The following is a 17,604-nucleotide window of genomic DNA, read 5'->3' as shown; positions in this document are numbered from 1 at the left end:
AAAAAAAAAAAAAAAAAAAAAAAAACCACACAAAACATAAAAAGTAGCACAGAGCATTTAATTTGTTGCCTTAGTTTAAAACTGTACTCATTATTTAGAAACGAATCCACCGTCCTGTAAATGTCATTATCACGACATATAAAAATACAGTAATACAATATGAATATGTTATTCAGTGAGCTGAAGCATTTTACAAACTGCTCAACTAAAAAGTTAATTTTATTGTCTGCTAGAAACACTTTGGATATCTGACTGTGATGTGCCGGGACAGGACAGACAGGCAGCTCTCGGCCACAGCCACCGCCTCACACGAGGGCCTTGCTCCTGCAGGCTCCCAGGTATTGTCACCGGCTTTCACAAGAGTCGCGACTTCAAATAGAAAATGCCTTTTGGTTTTACACACACATGGGCGTGCACAAACACGCCATATCATTCAGAATCATTTCAGTTTTTCATAAAGTTAAGCCTCAACTCAAAAGTGAACTTTTTGGAAAGCACGTGCAGCTGCTGTCTATTCCTCCAAATGAGACCTAAATGGAAAACAAACAACCTCGAAAACCAGATATCAAAAATGCCAGCTCAAATCAGCCTATCCTTGCCAAAAAATACTGGAGGCAATATATTTACATTATTTTGCTATAAAGTACAGTTATACTTCTCCATTGACTAAAAAGGATACTTAAATTGTTCTATATTTATCTGTGCACTAGTAGATATTATTTCCTATCAACTTACAGGGGTCTAACAAAGAAATTTGATATTACCTTTAAAGATTGTCTCTTAGTCACATAATTCTCAGACTGAAGCAATTTCTCATAGTCTTCAAAAATCTAATGAAAAGAAAAGAAACGTCAGTGTACAGAAGCAGCAGGACCACACAGTGAGAGCACCAGGTCTCATTACTCCCCAGGAGGCCTGTGCCCAGCACCTCTGCCTCCCCTATCTGAGGTGGCCCCACTGTTCGCCGGTATGGAGACCAAGGGAGATGGGAGGCACACGTCTCTACTTAATTTTAGTACTACAAGTTAGGAATTGAGTAAAAAATTGCATAATTTTGATCCTCCAAATCATTCTGATAAGCCATCTATTAAAAATTGCACTATAACTCACTTTGTGACATCTTTAAAGAAATATGTTTCTGTAGCCATGGGTCCACAAACAATTTGGGAAAATATTAAATACACTTAGGGCTTCACCTGACAACACATAAAGAATCAAGACTGCTAAATTCATAGCGTGAACAGATAAGGTGTGAGGTGACACTGGCTGCCTGACCAGTGGCCATCCTAACCCCACTGGCCCCTCGGAAGCACTTCTGAATTCACAGAAGCTACTGGCACTGGTGCATGTGACCTGCTGTGTCCTAACGTAGTCTTCAGCTCAATGAAGAGCTGAAGGCCTTCAGCTCAATGCTGGGGAGTCTCCGCAATCTACCTCTACCACCTGCAGGCACGTTGCTCAGAGACCACTACAATGGAGGAGCAAGTGGCAGGATGAAGGTGAAAGAGTTCAGGAAGCAGAGGACAGAAAGCAGTCATGGCCTCAAATAGCTGAACGAGAGGGGTGGGTGTGCACCTGCCTATGAGGGCAAGGGCTGCACACTCAAGATAACTACTGATTAAAAAATGAAGAAGTGAGCCTAAGTGCTGGGGGATGCCTGTGGTCCCTGGAACTTGGGAAGCTGAGGCAGGAAGATCATTTGAGTGCCTGAATTTGAGACCAGGGCAGGCAACATAGCAAGACTCCATCTTAAAAGAAGAAAAGTAAGAAGTTTAAAAAAAAAAAAAAGCTCATATTAAAGTCACATTATTACATTCTGTTACATGGATGATGTTTATTCTATCCTCAGACACAAGGGGGATTTCATGGATCATTAAATTTATCAGACAAATAATAAACTGTGATAAATTTTCATTGAAACTAAAATATAATTACATGCGAAAGGTGTGAGTGACTCCCCATTTCTGAATAAATAGTGCAAAATGAGAGAGCAAGTGTTTGGGGAGGGGAGTGATTAGGGAAAGCTTCCTTGAAAAGTGAAATTTTAGACAAATACCTAAAGGATGAATTGGGTTCACCTTGGAAGAAGAGGATTGGAAGACACTGGTTGGTATTTCTAATAGTAAATAAAGCTAGTTTGGTGAAGGTGAAATATTCTTTGACTGGGGCTACCTACTGCCCCTTAAGAGCAACATAGCCATTCTTTTCCTTCTTGTAGTGGTAGGGTTCAAACCAGGGGCCTTGTGCATGCCAGGGAGGCAAATGCTCCAACACTGAGATACATCCCCAGCTTCTGGGTTTTCTTTTTTGTTTGTTTTGAGCCAGGGTCTCGCTATGTAGTTTAGGCTTGTCTTGAACTCACTCTGCAGCCTGGGCTGGCCTTGAACTTACAGCAATCCTCCTGCCTCAGCCTCCCCAGTACTAGAACACAGGTATGTGCCCCCATGCCCACCTTGGGTTTTCTTAACTCAAGATCAAAGTAAGCAGATTGTGGTCATTTATTAGCTCTCCACAACACAAAAGGAAGAGATGTGAAAAATGACAAAATCCTGACCTATTATCAGTCTCAATTTCCCACAAACCAACCAGAAGTATGATTAAGTTTGGTTGCTTTCCCTTGTGGATAACAAAGAGGGGCAATTTCTCAAAGATCTAAGAGATGGAAAAGAGGAAGACAGAAGAGTATAAAGTCTTAAAAATGATTTCTACTTACAGTGTCATAATTTTGTTCTAAGAAGTCCGCTACCAATACTTTATGTCTGGTTAGTAAATCCTAGAAAGACAACAACCAAGTGAAACAAAATTATTATGGCAAATAGATTTTACAATTTTGTAAATTTTAAAAAGTAAATCTTTTTCTTCTAAAGTTGCTAAGTCGATTCATCTGAAACTTGCAAAACATGCAAAAGTTGCAAAAGAATATTTTCACTGATACCAAAAAATTATTTCCATCCCTACTTTAGTTTAAAATGTAAAATACTTTGTTTTTTGGTACTGGGGATCAAACTTGGGACCTTGCACTTGCGAGGGAGGCAAAGAACCACTAAGCTAAATCCCCGGCCTTGAAATACTTGTTTCAGGATAAAAATAACAACAAAACACCTGATGTTAAATCTTGTGTTTTAAATTCATATTGTTGTTAGTTTTATAAAATAAATACTTTAAATAATAAAACAAATGGCACCTAAGAAACAAGTTGGTAGGCTGGGGATTTGGCTCAGTGGTTCCACCACCTGCCTCACAAGCACAAGGGCCCAAGTTTAATCCCCAGTACTAAAAAAAAAAAAAAAAAAACGAGAGAGGAACAAGTTAGTAGTGTATTTCATCAAGCTATTCGCTCTACATTGTGATTATGATAATAATTGTAATAAAGTTTACAAAGATCTTTTTCAAATGTCATTAGTAACTAATCTTTTGTGTGTGTGTGTGTGTGTGTGTGTGGTTTTTCATTTCCTAATTTTCAGATGTGATCCTGCTATGTTGTTCAGGATGGTCTGGAACTCCTGCTGCTCAAGTAACTGTCCTGCCTCTGTTTCCTATGTGCTGGGATTACAGGTGCATTACCACAGCACCTGGCTCTATTTATTTTTTTTCTTTCCCACACCCCCACCACTTCTTTTGTGGCACTGGCTTAAACAAGAATTCAGAATAGCTTAAAACTTTATCTCACAAATAAATTTAACAGATTTTCAAAGATTTTAGCCTTTCATTTTTCCCCCACGACCATTTTTAAATGGTGTTCAAGGACTCCGGGAAGCACAGGAATGACATGCGTATTGTTCTGCTCTCTGGCGAATGGGTTGTGAGGCATTTGCGCAAGTATGCTCAGTAGCATAATGTAGGCTTTCAAAGTCGGAGAGAACCATACCTATCTTATGACCGATAAAAACTTGGAGAAAATAGCATAACAGCATGAAGGGACTTTTCACAACCTATAATTCACACCTAAATTATATCTTTATTTTTACTTTAATATTGAAAGAAAACACAGCACACCTAGTCCCTTTATATGTTTAGAGGCTAATTCTCTGCTCAGGCGCTGTGCAGAATTTAATTAAAAGCAAGAATTTTCAAGTTTTTCAAAATAAAGTCTTATACTTTAATACTTATTTAATTAAAACTCACCAAAAGCTCATGGAAGATATAGACTGAACTTCACAAAGGAAAAGCAGGCAGCAGCCCACTGTAAAACCCACTTCTATTTTGTTTTATTTCTAAAGAGGTGTAAAGGGATTTATTAGGCAAATTTTAAAGTGCACACTCCAATAAAGGAGTGTGGGCCCTCAAGAGAGATGTAGTACAGTCTGGAGCTCGGAATATTTATGTGTGTTTCTGGAGGTGAAAATCTGGGGAATTTGTTGGTTTATGAGAAGCATGTACCACCGTTGAGAGATAATGGCCCATTTTATAGGTAAAAGGATGGCTGACTCTACAGGAAAAAGTAGGGCAAGTCTATTTTATTTGTTTAAGATGGGTGATGTAAGATATTTTGCTGAAAAAACTTTCTTTGAAATCTTTGTTTCTCTGTCTTAAGGTCAGTTTATCAACTAAACTAATTTATGGGCTTATATAGGGAGCTCACTATGTAGCCCAGGCTGGTCTTGAACTCACAGATCCTCCTGCCTCAGCCTCCCTAGTGCTGGGATTACAGGCGTGCGCCACCACGCCCAGCTTGAACCATCATTTTTTGATATTCTGGAAAAGAAGACAAGGACAATTGCAAATCATTGATGCTTAAGCTTTATTTTATAACTATGTTAAATAAGCATGGGCCAAAATTTCAAAGTAGAATACTGGTGGATAAAGGCTCCAAGAGGTTGCTACTTATTGCTGTTTTAATAATAAGAAAAAGTAAAACAGTTAAAGTATTTTACACTATTTGTTGTAGTGTATTTTTAATTGACATATATGTTGACCCTGTACAATATGATGTTTGGAAATATGTGACACTGTGGAATAACTTGGATTGTTTTACCAGTGCTGGGGATCCAACCTAGGGCCTCACATGTTAAGCAAGCTCTACCACTGAGCTACACCCTCAGCCCTTGGCTTGGACCTTAAATGTCCCCAAAACCACATAGCTATTGGGACTGAAAGAGCCTTGTTTTCATTTTTGGAGATGGGCCTTGCTATGTTGCCTAGGCTGGCTTCATATTCCTGATCTGAAGAAATCTACCTGTCTCAGCCTCTGAGTACCTGGGACAGCAAGAGGGGTGGCTGATTGTACATAGCTGGTTCAGATGGTGGAATCTTTTAAGAGGTGAAACCTAGGTAGAGAGACTGGGTCCCTGGAGGTCACTGGGCCCTGGGCCCTTGAAGGAGATGTTGGGATTCTACCCTCCGTTCTCTCTGCCTCCAGCAGCAATGAGGTGGGCAACTTTGTTCCACCACATTCCCCACCATGTTCAGCCTCCTCACAAGCAAATGACCCAGCTGACTATGATTCAAAATAGCACAGATAGCACTTTTGGGGCTGAGGAATTCACTCTTCTCCACCCAGTTGAGCTCCAACACTACTCTAAAGCTATGCCTCCCTAATCACTCCACCCACTTGAGCTCATGCTACCTTAGGAGCGTTCCATATAATCCAAACCAAAGCACACGCAGTCTCTTTGTTCTTCTCTTGCTCTTGAGCCCAAGAGTCTGATTTATCTGCACAGTGTGCACTGCGCACGTTTGTCCCCAGCACCATTTTTCTGTGACTATCAGTGAATGTGGCGGCTTTGCCCTCACCATGGAGTGTACGCTTTGCAATTCTTTGCTTGCCAAACAAGAGGACTTGGAATCTATTAATCAGATCCGCCACATGGTAACAAAACCTTTGAAGCTGTGAGTCAAAATAAAATTTAAAATGTTTATCTCAGTATTTTATCACAGCTACAGAAAGCTAACACGCGGCCCAAAGGAGCGAATTAGGCTCCATGTTACCTCACATTTTGTGCGTGTGTGTGTGAGAAGACAAAATCTACTCTTATTGATTTCCAAAACATAGCCACACATGGTGGTACCCGCCTGTCATCCCAGCACTTGGGAGTCTGAGGCAGGAGGCTTTCTGTGCATCAGATGCCAGCCTGGGCGACACAGTGAGTTCAAGGCCAGCCTGAACTACAGAAGACTCATCTCAAAATAATCAACCACAAAAAACATTATGGACAACCATAGTCATCAGGTTGTAAGACAGATCTTTTGAACTTATTCCTCCACACTAACTGAAATTTTGTATCTGCTGACCAACATCTCCTTACCCTGACCCTAGCCCCAGCAGTCACCTTTCTGCTCTCTGCTTCTATGAGATGAAATTTTTTAGATTCCATATGTGAGTGAGATCGCTGGTATTTGTCTTCCCATGCCTAGCTTATTTCACTTAACATTATATCCTGTAGGTTCATGTGTACTGTCACAAATGATAGGATTTCCTTACGTTTTTGGTTGCACAGTATTTCATTGCATATACACATATATATATATATATATATATGCAGGAATGAAAATATCTAGCCCCAGCAGTCACCTTTCTGCTCTCTGCTTCTATGAGATGAAATTTTTTAGATTCCATATGTGAGTGAGATCGCTGGTATTTGTCTTCCCATGCCTAGCTTATTTCACTTAACATTATATCCTGTAGGTTCATGTGTACTGTCACAAATGATAGGATTTCCTTACGTTTTTGGTTGCACAGTATTTCATTGCATATACACATATATATATATATATATATATGCAGGTGAATGAAAATATATAAATATATATACTTATATATAAATATATTTTATGTATTATTTATAATAAATGTTTATTATTTATATATTTTTAAGTCCATTCATCTGTAAATGGACATTTAAGTTAATGCCACACATTGGCTTTATTGTGAATAATGCTGCAATGATTATTCTTCAATATGCTGACTTCATTTTCTTTGGAGTAGGACTGCTGCATAACATGGTAATTATATTTTATATTTTGGGGGGAACCAATATACTGTTTTCCATGATGGCAGATTAACATTCCAACCAACAGTGTACAAAGGCTTCCTTTTCTCCATTATCCTTCTTTGCCAGCTCTTAGTATCTTCCTTGGAGGGTAGTGTATGGAGGGTTGATCCAGGGGTGTTCCACCACTGAGAAACATCCGAGCCTTTCTTACTTTAAAGACCAGAGTCTTGGCCAGGCATGGTGGCCTGCTCCTCTAATTCTGGCACTTTGGAGAGCTGAGGCGGGAGGATCAAAAGTTCAAACCTAGTCTGGGCAACTTAGTGAAACATTGTCTCAGAAAAGGGTTAGAGATGTAGCTCAGTCTGGCAAAAGACCCGAGTTCAATCCCCACTATGGAGGGGTGTGGTGGGGACAGAGTTTCACTTACCTTGTCTGACTGGCTTTGAACTTAGTATCCTTCTGCCTCAGCCTCCCAAGTATCCTTTTTGTTTTTTGAGACAGGGTCTCACTCTGTAGTGAGACTGACCTGCAACTCACTATGTAGACCAGGCTGGTCTCAAACTCAGCAATCCTCCTGCCTCAGCCTCCCAAGTACTGGGATTACAGGTGTGCACCACCATGCCCAAGTGTGACCACACCCAGTTCTTTTTTTTTTTATAATACCCATTGAAACAGGAGATATCTCATGGTTTTATAATTTTCAAATTAAAAAAGAGGGAGCCTAGCCCTTAATCTTCTACTGCCAATCATCACATAATTTGAGTAGCCACTGTGGCTCTCTTTGAAAATGTGGTGCTTTTTTTCAGTGAAATTGAGCAGTTGGAACTGTTCTAACAGAACTGGAGTCTTAAAATGGAGAAACTCTATAAGGTTCCATTCCAGCATGTCTGAAATCTTGATTTAAATTAGCTCCTGTATCAAGGGATCCTTGAGAGAAAAGCAGTTACATGGCCGTTTGAGGATTCCCTAGGAGGATACTTGGGATGGCTAGTTTTCATCCCTCCCTCTCCCCAGCAGTATCAGGGATTTTCTGAGTTGACTCAGTATAAAAGTGGTTCTTGTTATGGGCTACAGCAGACACAGCGGACTGTGGCTCCTGTGGGAATTCTCCACTAATTAGTGGTTGTCAGCTCTGAGAGTAAGAACCGGCCCCTGCCACAGCTCCAGCAGAACACTGGGTAGATCACTGATGCCTAGAAAGGCTATTAAACAGTGTTTCCCCAAAGAGAGAGAAATCAGGAGTTCTATTAGAACCAGAACCTTCAAATTCCACAGGCAAAAATATTGAAATAACTTTAAAAGTCCAATAATAGAAAAATATGTCATAGGGTAGAATTCTTCTAGTGTACATATGTGGTCACAGCCAATAAATGAGAGGCTGTTTGTCTCATTCACACACATCTACACCTGAATGTGTATGTAAGGTATATACTTGGATACATCCTCAAATTTATGTACACAGTAGGTATATGCACAAAATAAGGAATCACACCCTGTACACATATATACATGTTTACACACACATACTACCAGACAACTATAACTTCTACTTTACTCTAGGTCATATAACTGAGTGGAAGAAAAACCTATACAACACTAGCTAGGATCCTACCCAAGAAGGAAAAAGCAGAAACTGCAAATGAAAGAAAGGTCAAATTTGAAAGTAAAAAGGTATATTTGAGACAGTGTATTTCACTGCAGCTTCCAGTAATTTTGGTCTGACAGGGGTAAGTCACATGGAGTATAAGTATTATGCTAGAAGACTCTTGATATTTTTAGTGAATTCTGGCTGGGAAACTAAGTGGAGTGAGCCGGCGGCAAGGGTGTGAGGCTAAGCCAGTAGCAGCTGCCACACTGGAGGGCTTACTAAGTGTTGGGGCGGGTATGACGCAGTTATTTCTAATCTTTATAACAACTCACAAGCAGGGGTTGTTTTCTTAATTTCACTGAAATGAAACTTGAAGGTTATCGAAAGTATTCAAGGACACAAAGTTAATTAAGTGAGGAGAGAGATGGAATTTAAAACACTTTAATTATGTAGATGCTTGGAGAGATGAAAGAGATGATTGTAAGGAATCTTTTTAGTGAAAGGGCTATAATTAGACAATACCATGGAAAAAATATAAACCAACAATGTGAAAACATTAATAATTAAACTAGGTCATGGTCATCCTGGAGCAAAGGAAAAAAAAAAAGGGTGAGCCTACCGTTAAAAAGCAGGAAAAGAAAAAAAAAATGAATCAAAGCCAATAAAACCAACCATCCAAACCAAACCCTCTCAGACAGGTAACTGAAAAAAATAATAAAATAAGTAAAATTTAAAAAAGATTGACCTATGGTTATTGTTATATTAACCAAAAAGGTATTCTGGTAAAACATAGAAACTTAGTGTTTTCCATTCTGGCAGTATGCTGGAAAACTTTTTATGGTTATTTTGTATTTCAAGGAATTGATAAGTTCAATGGAAAATAGACTGAAGTACAAGTCTAAATATCTAGTTTATCTTTTTCATTCAGTATTGTTGAAAATTAAACAATGTACGATAGCAAGAATTACTATTCAAGTACAATTGATTGATTGATACTGGGGACTGAACCCAGGGCCTTGCACATGCTAGGCATGCACTCTACCACAGAGCTATATTTTTTTCTCCTTCCATTAGAATTTGTTCTGTGTTTGTAACTATGGGTGTTTTTTTTCTTTTAATAAAGGAACTAACTTGTTTCCATGACAGCAAAGAGACATCTGATAAAAAAAAGAAGGGGAAAAAATGGGACGATAGCATCTATTAGAAAACACATCCTTAGTTTTTAAAGCCCAGGCATTTTGCTAGGAAAAAACTGGACCAATCATTGTACTAAAAGTCATTCTTTATATCTGATGTGATGGAGGCCTGTTTTGTCACGCTCTAGACTCACCCTTTCTGGGAGTTCACTGGAATCCATGAGATAGGTGTTTTGCCAGTGAGGCTGAGCTGCCTGTGAATCAGACAGAGCACATTGTATTCTTGGGGTTTGCTCTCAGGCCTTTCCACTCTCTTTCCGTCTTCCCTCACTCTTTGCCACTCTTGATAGTTTTCTTTTTCCTTACTCTGCCTTTGTCTTCCCTTATACTCTCCTCCTCTTTAATCCTCCTTGAAGGGATCCAGTTTAATATGACATTTGTGCTGGCCACTGATGCCTGGACTGTTTCTTAACTAATGCTTAGCATATTAATAGCGTTTGAGAAAATGTGGGAGCCCGCCATGGCCCGCTGGTGTTTGACACTGGAAAAATAACTTCTTCTTTTACCATTAAGGCGTTGATACAATCTAAGTAACATTTGTTCCTTTTTCAAGGACTCTGTCTGTTTGTTTATTTGGTTTTTCTGAGACAGGGTCTTAGCTACGAAGATGAGACTGACCTGGAGCTCACTGTCTAATCCAGGCTGGTCTTGAACTCAGTCCTCCTAACCTCCACCCCCGAGTGCTGGGATTACGGGCATGCACCACCACGCCCAGCTCAAGGACTTTGTTAAATTTGTTTGTTCTTTGACCCTGTGATGGGAGGAACTCGAAGAGATAGCTAAAAATCTGTTCTCTGTAAAAGTCAGAAAAGCCAGTCTTTGCATACAAACAGTTGCTTGGTGCTTCCTGTTGGTGTGCCTTTAAAAGGAGCTGTTTCTGTAAAATAAATCAGACTTCTTGTGTCCACACTATTGAGTGTGCCGTCTTTTCTTAATCCTCACTCCCCAACTCAGGCATGTTTGTGTTGTGACGGCAGGACCGCCACAAGAAAACCCACGTACATCGTACATCGTGGTGCAGGGAAACCTCCCTCCAGTCTTGCAGCCATCCAAGACACACTTTTACCCTTAAGTCCTCAATAAATTATGCTTGGTGCAATCCTAGATTTTTCTGCATCTTTCTTTGGTCTTTGACGCCTCCTAGCCCTGTCAGCTGATTCTCATACACCAGAACTGAGTTTTTTACGTCTCTCTCTCCTGCTCCCTTTCCTCTCTGCAGCCCTCTCACGCTCCCTGTTTCACTCAGATTTTCCCACTCTTCTGATACCCTTTCCCACTTGTGAGCTTAAATACCTTTTAATAGATTTAAGACAGCTTCTCAGGTGCTGAGTAAACTTTCAGCTGCTGACAGGTAGTTTTCTACACTTCGAACCAAGATTTCTCTTTCTCCACCTCTGAAGAGCTATTAAAAAACTAACTATTGCCCAGGTCATATGCAACTTGCAAACTCTGTATTAATATTTGAATATATATATTAATATTAGGATATGAATTATGCCAATATTGTTAAAGTATATATTTAAGATAGTATATAAAAACTCATTTCACCTAATAAATTTTTAATGTTATATATTTATATTCTGAAAAAATGTAGACATATACTTGAATGATCTAAATGGAACAAGTTACTGAAATGCTTTTAAAGAAAGATATACTTACAAGCATATCTAAAATTACTAGGAGCTGGAATGAAATATACTATCTCAAATATACTTTTTTAATTTTAAATTCTTTCAAATTTGACCTTTTCATTTTTACATTTGCAGTTTCTGCTTTTTCCTTCATGGAAAGTATATCTCAAGATATGCTTACAAGTACATTAATTTTATCGACTCTATAGTCTGAAAGCCTATTTTTAGCTTATAATATTTTTGGAATTCTTTTTCTGAAATGGCCTTCAGAACCATTTGGAAGACACTAACGAAAATCAGACTCTGCTTAAGTCATCTTAAATTTTATTTATCATAATTATTATTACCTAAAACCAAAACAGTTCTAGCTAAGTTGACCACCTGCCTTATACACTAACCTGATGTCAAATAGCTTTTTGTTTCCAAAACTTTTATCTGCTCCCAAAAGACAAAGACTTTCAACTATTGCAAAATGAACATGCCACAACCATTAAAAACAATTTTAAAACATATTAAATAATGTCAAGATAGAAAGCATAAACAGTTTATTAAAACAGAAATCTTGGAGGTAATATCACGCATTGGATATGTAAGCACTACATGTTTGCAAATTACCTATGCCATTTTCTGATATAATTTCTGACAGAAATATATATATATATATTTATATATATATATATGTTTGACAGAAAACATACAGGCACAGGAAATGGAAAGGAAGGGAAATGGGCAGTGACTATTTTGTTTTGGTTTGGTTTTTGGAAATAGGATCTTACTATGTATTTCAGGCTGGTCTTGAATTTACTATGTACCCAGGCTGGCCTCGAACTCACAGTAATCCTCCTGCCTCTGCCTCCCAAGTGCTGGGATTATAGGTGTGCACCACCAGGCCTGGCAAGAGTTGTTTAATGGATATAGATTTTTAACTTGCAAGATAAAAAGGTTCTGGAGATTGAATGCTCAACAATGTAAATATATTTAACTCTATACATTAAAAACCAATAACTTTTATAAATATTTTACTATACCAGTGATGGCAAATCTTGTATAGATTTCAATGAAAACAAATAGCCCACTGCAACATGTGTACCATAGGCTTACCACCATTGGACTATACATGGTTAAAGTTGGTTTTTCTGCTGGCACCAGGGATCGAACTCAGGACCTTGCGCTTGCGAGGCAGGCGTGGTGCCACTGAGCTAAATCTCTGGCCCCATGGTTAAAGCTTTTTAAAAAAATTAAATTAGATAAAATATATTTTCCACATAATGACAAAGTAGATCACAGATGATAAAAAATATCTGTACTATTCAAAAACAAATACACATATAATGCATACATATATAGTATACATATAAAAGCAGTCATACTATGAAAATGCTAATATACTTAGTATTTTATTTCACCCTGTGGAAATTTTTAATTATACTGATAAAACAGTGGGATGCCCTTCATAGTCCATGATGTTCTCTGTCTCCTTTCTCTACCAAGGTCTCTCTCCCTGAAGATAACTTCTGTCGCTGTATATCTTCCAGAGGTGTTCTGCATGTGCACCTCAAAGGACGCTCAGACCCTTCAATCTGCTTTTAACACAGATGACAGCATGCTGTGCACAGAGCACTACATGTTCCTTTTGTCACTTAACTGCACATATCAGAATTATTTCCATGTGCACAGGTGACAAGTATTTGTAATTGCTTTTCCATAATGGGACAGACTAGCCCCACAGACTGCATGCTATTCATTAATGTCTGTTACGATGCACATCATATATAGATGGCAACAATCAGGCCTACGGAATCAAACTTTTTTTAAATGAAATTTTAAAATAAAATTAAATTTTAGGATTCAGGATGTAGCTCGTGTAAGGAAGGCTCCAGGTTCAATCCCTAATACCACAGGGGGGAAATTTAGACAACAAATAAGTTGTCTTTTTAGAGACCACACAAAATAACCTAGCAAATTCTGGAAAAACAGTTTTACCTTAAAAGTAGCAAAGGCATCTGAAGCAATATCAAATGTTGATAATTCCACATACTTGAAGAAATCTCTGAACTGATTAGAAAAGAGGATGATTTTGGCAAGTGGTTCATGTCGAATGCATTCTCTCAACATAATCCCACAACGTAAGGCAATCTGTGGGGCTTCATAGCTACAGAGTAAAAAACAGAACTTTGTTATCCCATTAACAAAATAATATCAGTGATGCCAAAAGATCCATTTCAGTACCAATGGAAAAACAGATGCCACTTGTGAAGTTCACTCAAGCATTATTCATTCACTGTCCAGTGACCACCGCTATTCCGGATGCCGGTGATACTGCAGTAATTAGCAGGGTAATTACCATGATAGTCCTATTTTAGTGAGAATGTGTCTGGCGAAGGGAGGAGGGAGATTAGGCAATGTGAAGACAATTTCATATGTTCAGAAGTGCTGTAAAAACTGAAGACAATAAACAGGGCAATATTAGAGAGCACATCTCTTAATTTTGTACGTGTGTATGAATGATTATTTCATTTTTACTTTAGGTCAAAGGGAATAGGTAAAGCATTCCAGGCAGCTGTGCAGACTCCATCGCAAAAACTAGCTTGGTGAGATAGAGGAGAATAAATATAGCCAGAGTGCAAGATCCTGCGACTGTTAATGAGTGGTATGACTCCAGGTAAGAAAGGGCTGTGGGCCAATGTCGCGAGCCGGCGACGCAGAGCATTGTCCAGCAGTGTCTCAAATCTGAAAGAGCAGCGGGGTGGAGATGGGGCAGAGAGAAAGGAAGGACGCCAAGACAAGAGTCTGATCAAGGCGACATTTATTGCAGGCAGGCATCAGCCTTTTAAAGGAAAAGGCCGAACTATTATGGGCTAGGATTACCATAGTAACCTCAACACCCGCTCCACGGGAACGAGGGTTCACACGGGAAAGAGAAATCAGGCTCAAGAAAAACAAATTAACAACACTTGCAATTAATAATCATGATTCCCACAATAGGTGGAGGAATTTAACAAAATGGAGTTACAACACCTGACTCCTACAGATAACGTCAGATCTTTAACGGGAAGCACCTGACTCCTACAGATCTTTGGCTGTCCGAGTTTCTCCCGTGCAGGGTCAAAAACAAGTTTAACCCGTGCAGTCCTTAAAAAGGAACAAATGTTAAGAAATGCTAATTAGGAACATCCTGACCACACATTGTGTCAATGCCCTGATTATAAAGAAAGACGTTATCTTTCAAAAAGCCAGTGGGCCATGGCTGGCTTCCCACAGGCCAAGGTAAGTGGTTTGGTCTCAGCGAGAGCCTCTGGAGCACTAATGCAAGAAATTAACACATATTGAATAGTTATAAGATGGGATATTATTAAAGATATTATAAATAGGGATATATTTTCTGAAATGTATTATTGATATATTGATAGCATATTTAGGAGGCTATAAAATCGTGTTAAAGTATAGAAAGGGGCAACAATTAAAATCTGGATTTATGAGTAATACATGTGTAGACTTCCATCATTTGGCTCTACATCTAACTTTTCAGTTTCATCTCCCATCACATTCTCCATTTCCCTGGAGAAATTTCCATGCCATTTCCTCAAATGGAATGTCCCTCACTTTTTCCACTAAGATTCTCATCTTTCAAGGTTTAGTTTAAATGTTACCTCCTTAAAGTCTTTCATAATCAAACACCCTTTAGAATTATTCTCTCCTTCATACTCCTATAGCTTGTCTATAATTTCACTTTAGCATTTTTTCTCATTCTGGATTATATCAAGTGCCTAATCTGTTTCCTTTGCTTCATTTTACTTATTCTGTTGCTCTCCCCTCTCTCTCCAACCCCTTCCCTATTTGGTGTCTGCATTCCTCCACTCCCCCACCCCCAGTCTCCAAAGAGTGCCTAGAATAATGTTTTTTCACAAAGAAGTCATGTAATTAATTTAATTAACCTCAGACTCCGACTGAATTTCCTAATACTAGAAAAATGTAGTAAGAGTCAAACTCTAGCTTTTACAAAAACTATATCATCTCTAGCCAACATCTCTAATTCAGTTTCCAAATTGAGACCATCTATGAAAGTCTCCAACTTTTGGGTAAAATTAGTTCTCGATTCCCTCTGGTTAAATTTATTGGAACCATCTGCAATACACTGGTGATTTATTCTTGAGAATCAAGAGAACACATTAAAAAAGACTCCTCTGGCCAGGTGTAGCACATACCTACAATCTCAGATACTCAGGAGGCTGAGAGAAAGGAGGACTACAAGTTAAAGGTCAGCCTAGGCAAGCAAGATGTTTCAAAAAAAAAAGTCTAGGGGTGTATCTCAGTGGTAGCATACCTCTGGGTTGGATTCCCCAGTACTGCAAAACAAAGCAAATAACCCCAAAAATCCCTCCTCTTGGGCAGAACACTTATCAATTCATCCCAGTAAGTTGTCTCCAATGATGAAAATGTCATTTTCTGAGATGATAACTGCCTAAGGTTAGAATTAAGTGGAATAAATATATAGGGAAGTTCCTGGTTGTCCTCAACACCCTCCAGGAGATTTCTAATTCATACATATCATTTCAACCTGGCTTCCCTCTAAATGACTTTTTTTTTTGGTACTGGGGATGAAACTTAGGTCCTTGCTCTTGCAAGGCAGGTGGCGGAACCACTGAGCTAAATCCCTGGCCCTATCTTGTTATTTTTAAGAAGCTTACTGAAGTGCTTAGAGATTTTCTTCATTCTAGCCCATTCCCCCAAAATGGAGGGCAGGATGAACTGGGAAGATAAAGGAAAGAAGCAAAATAATGATGGTTGCTAAGATTGAGTGATTGGGAGGTAAGTGAGGGTTCTGTACAACTTTTGTATATGGCTGAAATTTTGTAATAAATTTTTTAAAACTAGGAGTGCTGGGAAACATTCATAGTCTTAACGTTAGACTTATGGAACATCTCCCACCCACCCGCTAGTTTTATGGATCACAGAGAAGTTTAGGGACCTCAAGTTCTCTCAGTGCCCTGGAGTATCATTTGCCCAAGCCAGAGAACAAATTCATGTAGAATTCATGTAGAAACAAATTCATGTAGAAAAGTCCTTTATGAAAGTTGTATTAAAATAAAACTTGGACTCTGAATGCTTTGTATTACATGTCCAGATGATTCTCCTTGATAGACAAGAGTCAGTTTCTCTTACATTCTTTTTGGTTAAACTGTGGTTCAATATAGCATGTTACTATTATATCTCTAATATTATTGTTTGATGCATAAATGTACCAATCGGGTTATTTCCTAAGTTTGTAAAGAAGTTCACAACCGGTAATACAGTAAAAATCCTCACCTTAACAGAGGACTAACTCTGTAGCATTCATTCCAAGCTAAACTAGAAAACAGTAATGGGTGAAACGGATTGTGGCGCAACAGTTGTGATTAGGACTTGTCATTGTCTACCTGGTCCTCAGAAGTATCAACAGTTCCCTCTCCCTTTCCATATGAATGGTTCTCAAATCTTCTTAAGGATATACTAATGGCAAAAAGCATGGTGCTTAGTATCAGATCTGGATTGAAAATGTGGCTCTGTTACTTCTAAGCTGTCTAACTTTGAGTAATATCCTTACTCTCCTCACCTGTAAAATAATAAGGCTAATATCTAGTCCACACATGACATTAGATACTGTTCCTGACACAGAGCAAGCACTCAGTAAGTGGTATCTACAAAACAAGATGTGAAGGAATGAGAAAAATAATCATTGTAATAGAGAAGAAAAACCAGAGGTGTAGTCACCAAATTGTTATCAGTGGTTTTGTTGGGAGGGATTATGGAACGCATTCTCTTTTTACATTAAACATTTCTAAAATGTTTAATTATTTAAATAGTAAATATATATTACTTTTTAATCAGAAAAAAATTGAAATGCTTTAAAGATTGTCACTCTCTTCATTCCCATGCTCATCGCTCTTTCTTGGATTCTCCCAAGCTAGAATTGCAGGTCCCCAATCCTCTAGGGCAGTGATGGCGAACCTGTTAGAGCTTTCAATCATAACAAACAGCCAGCTGTGGCACACGTGCCATAGGTTTGCCACCACTATTAAGCCATTTTCCACACAGCCACGAGAACTCATCCCTGGGTAACTCTAGGTTGCCTATAAAATGACAAACAAACTCCTTGGTAGGGCATGGAAGGCTCTTCCAAACTGGTCTCATCTTTCCATCCTTCCCTCCCTTTGACTTTGTGGCCTCCAGCCACACTAGAATTCTTGTATTCTTTTTTTTTTTTTTTTTTTTTTTTT

General features: G+C 38.7%; 1 protein-coding gene across 2 annotated transcripts in view; it reads right to left on the bottom strand.

Moving 5' to 3' along the window:
• Positions 1 to 17,604, bottom strand: part of Cab39l (calcium binding protein 39 like) — a 142,163-nt gene that overhangs the window by 19,952 nt on the left and 104,607 nt on the right. For both annotated transcript variants that reach the window (XM_010636983.3, XM_010636982.3), the window contains 3 exons: positions 13,331 to 13,499; positions 2,714 to 2,773; positions 765 to 830 (listed from right to left, as the gene is read on the bottom strand). In XM_010636983.3, coding sequence (XP_010635285.1) covers positions 765 to 830; positions 2,714 to 2,773; positions 13,331 to 13,499 — 295 coding nt within the window. The remainder of the gene's footprint in view (positions 1 to 764; positions 831 to 2,713; positions 2,774 to 13,330; positions 13,500 to 17,604) is intronic.

Source organism: Fukomys damarensis, unplaced genomic scaffold, assembly GCF_012274545.1.
Source record: "Fukomys damarensis isolate Sample0158 unplaced genomic scaffold, DMR_v1.0_HiC HiC_scaffold_38, whole genome shotgun sequence".
NCBI classification, from domain to species: Eukaryota; Metazoa; Chordata; class Mammalia; order Rodentia; family Bathyergidae; genus Fukomys; species Fukomys damarensis.
Note: the sequence above shows the minus strand (reverse complement) of the source record. Positions and strands in the feature narration are given on the sequence as shown.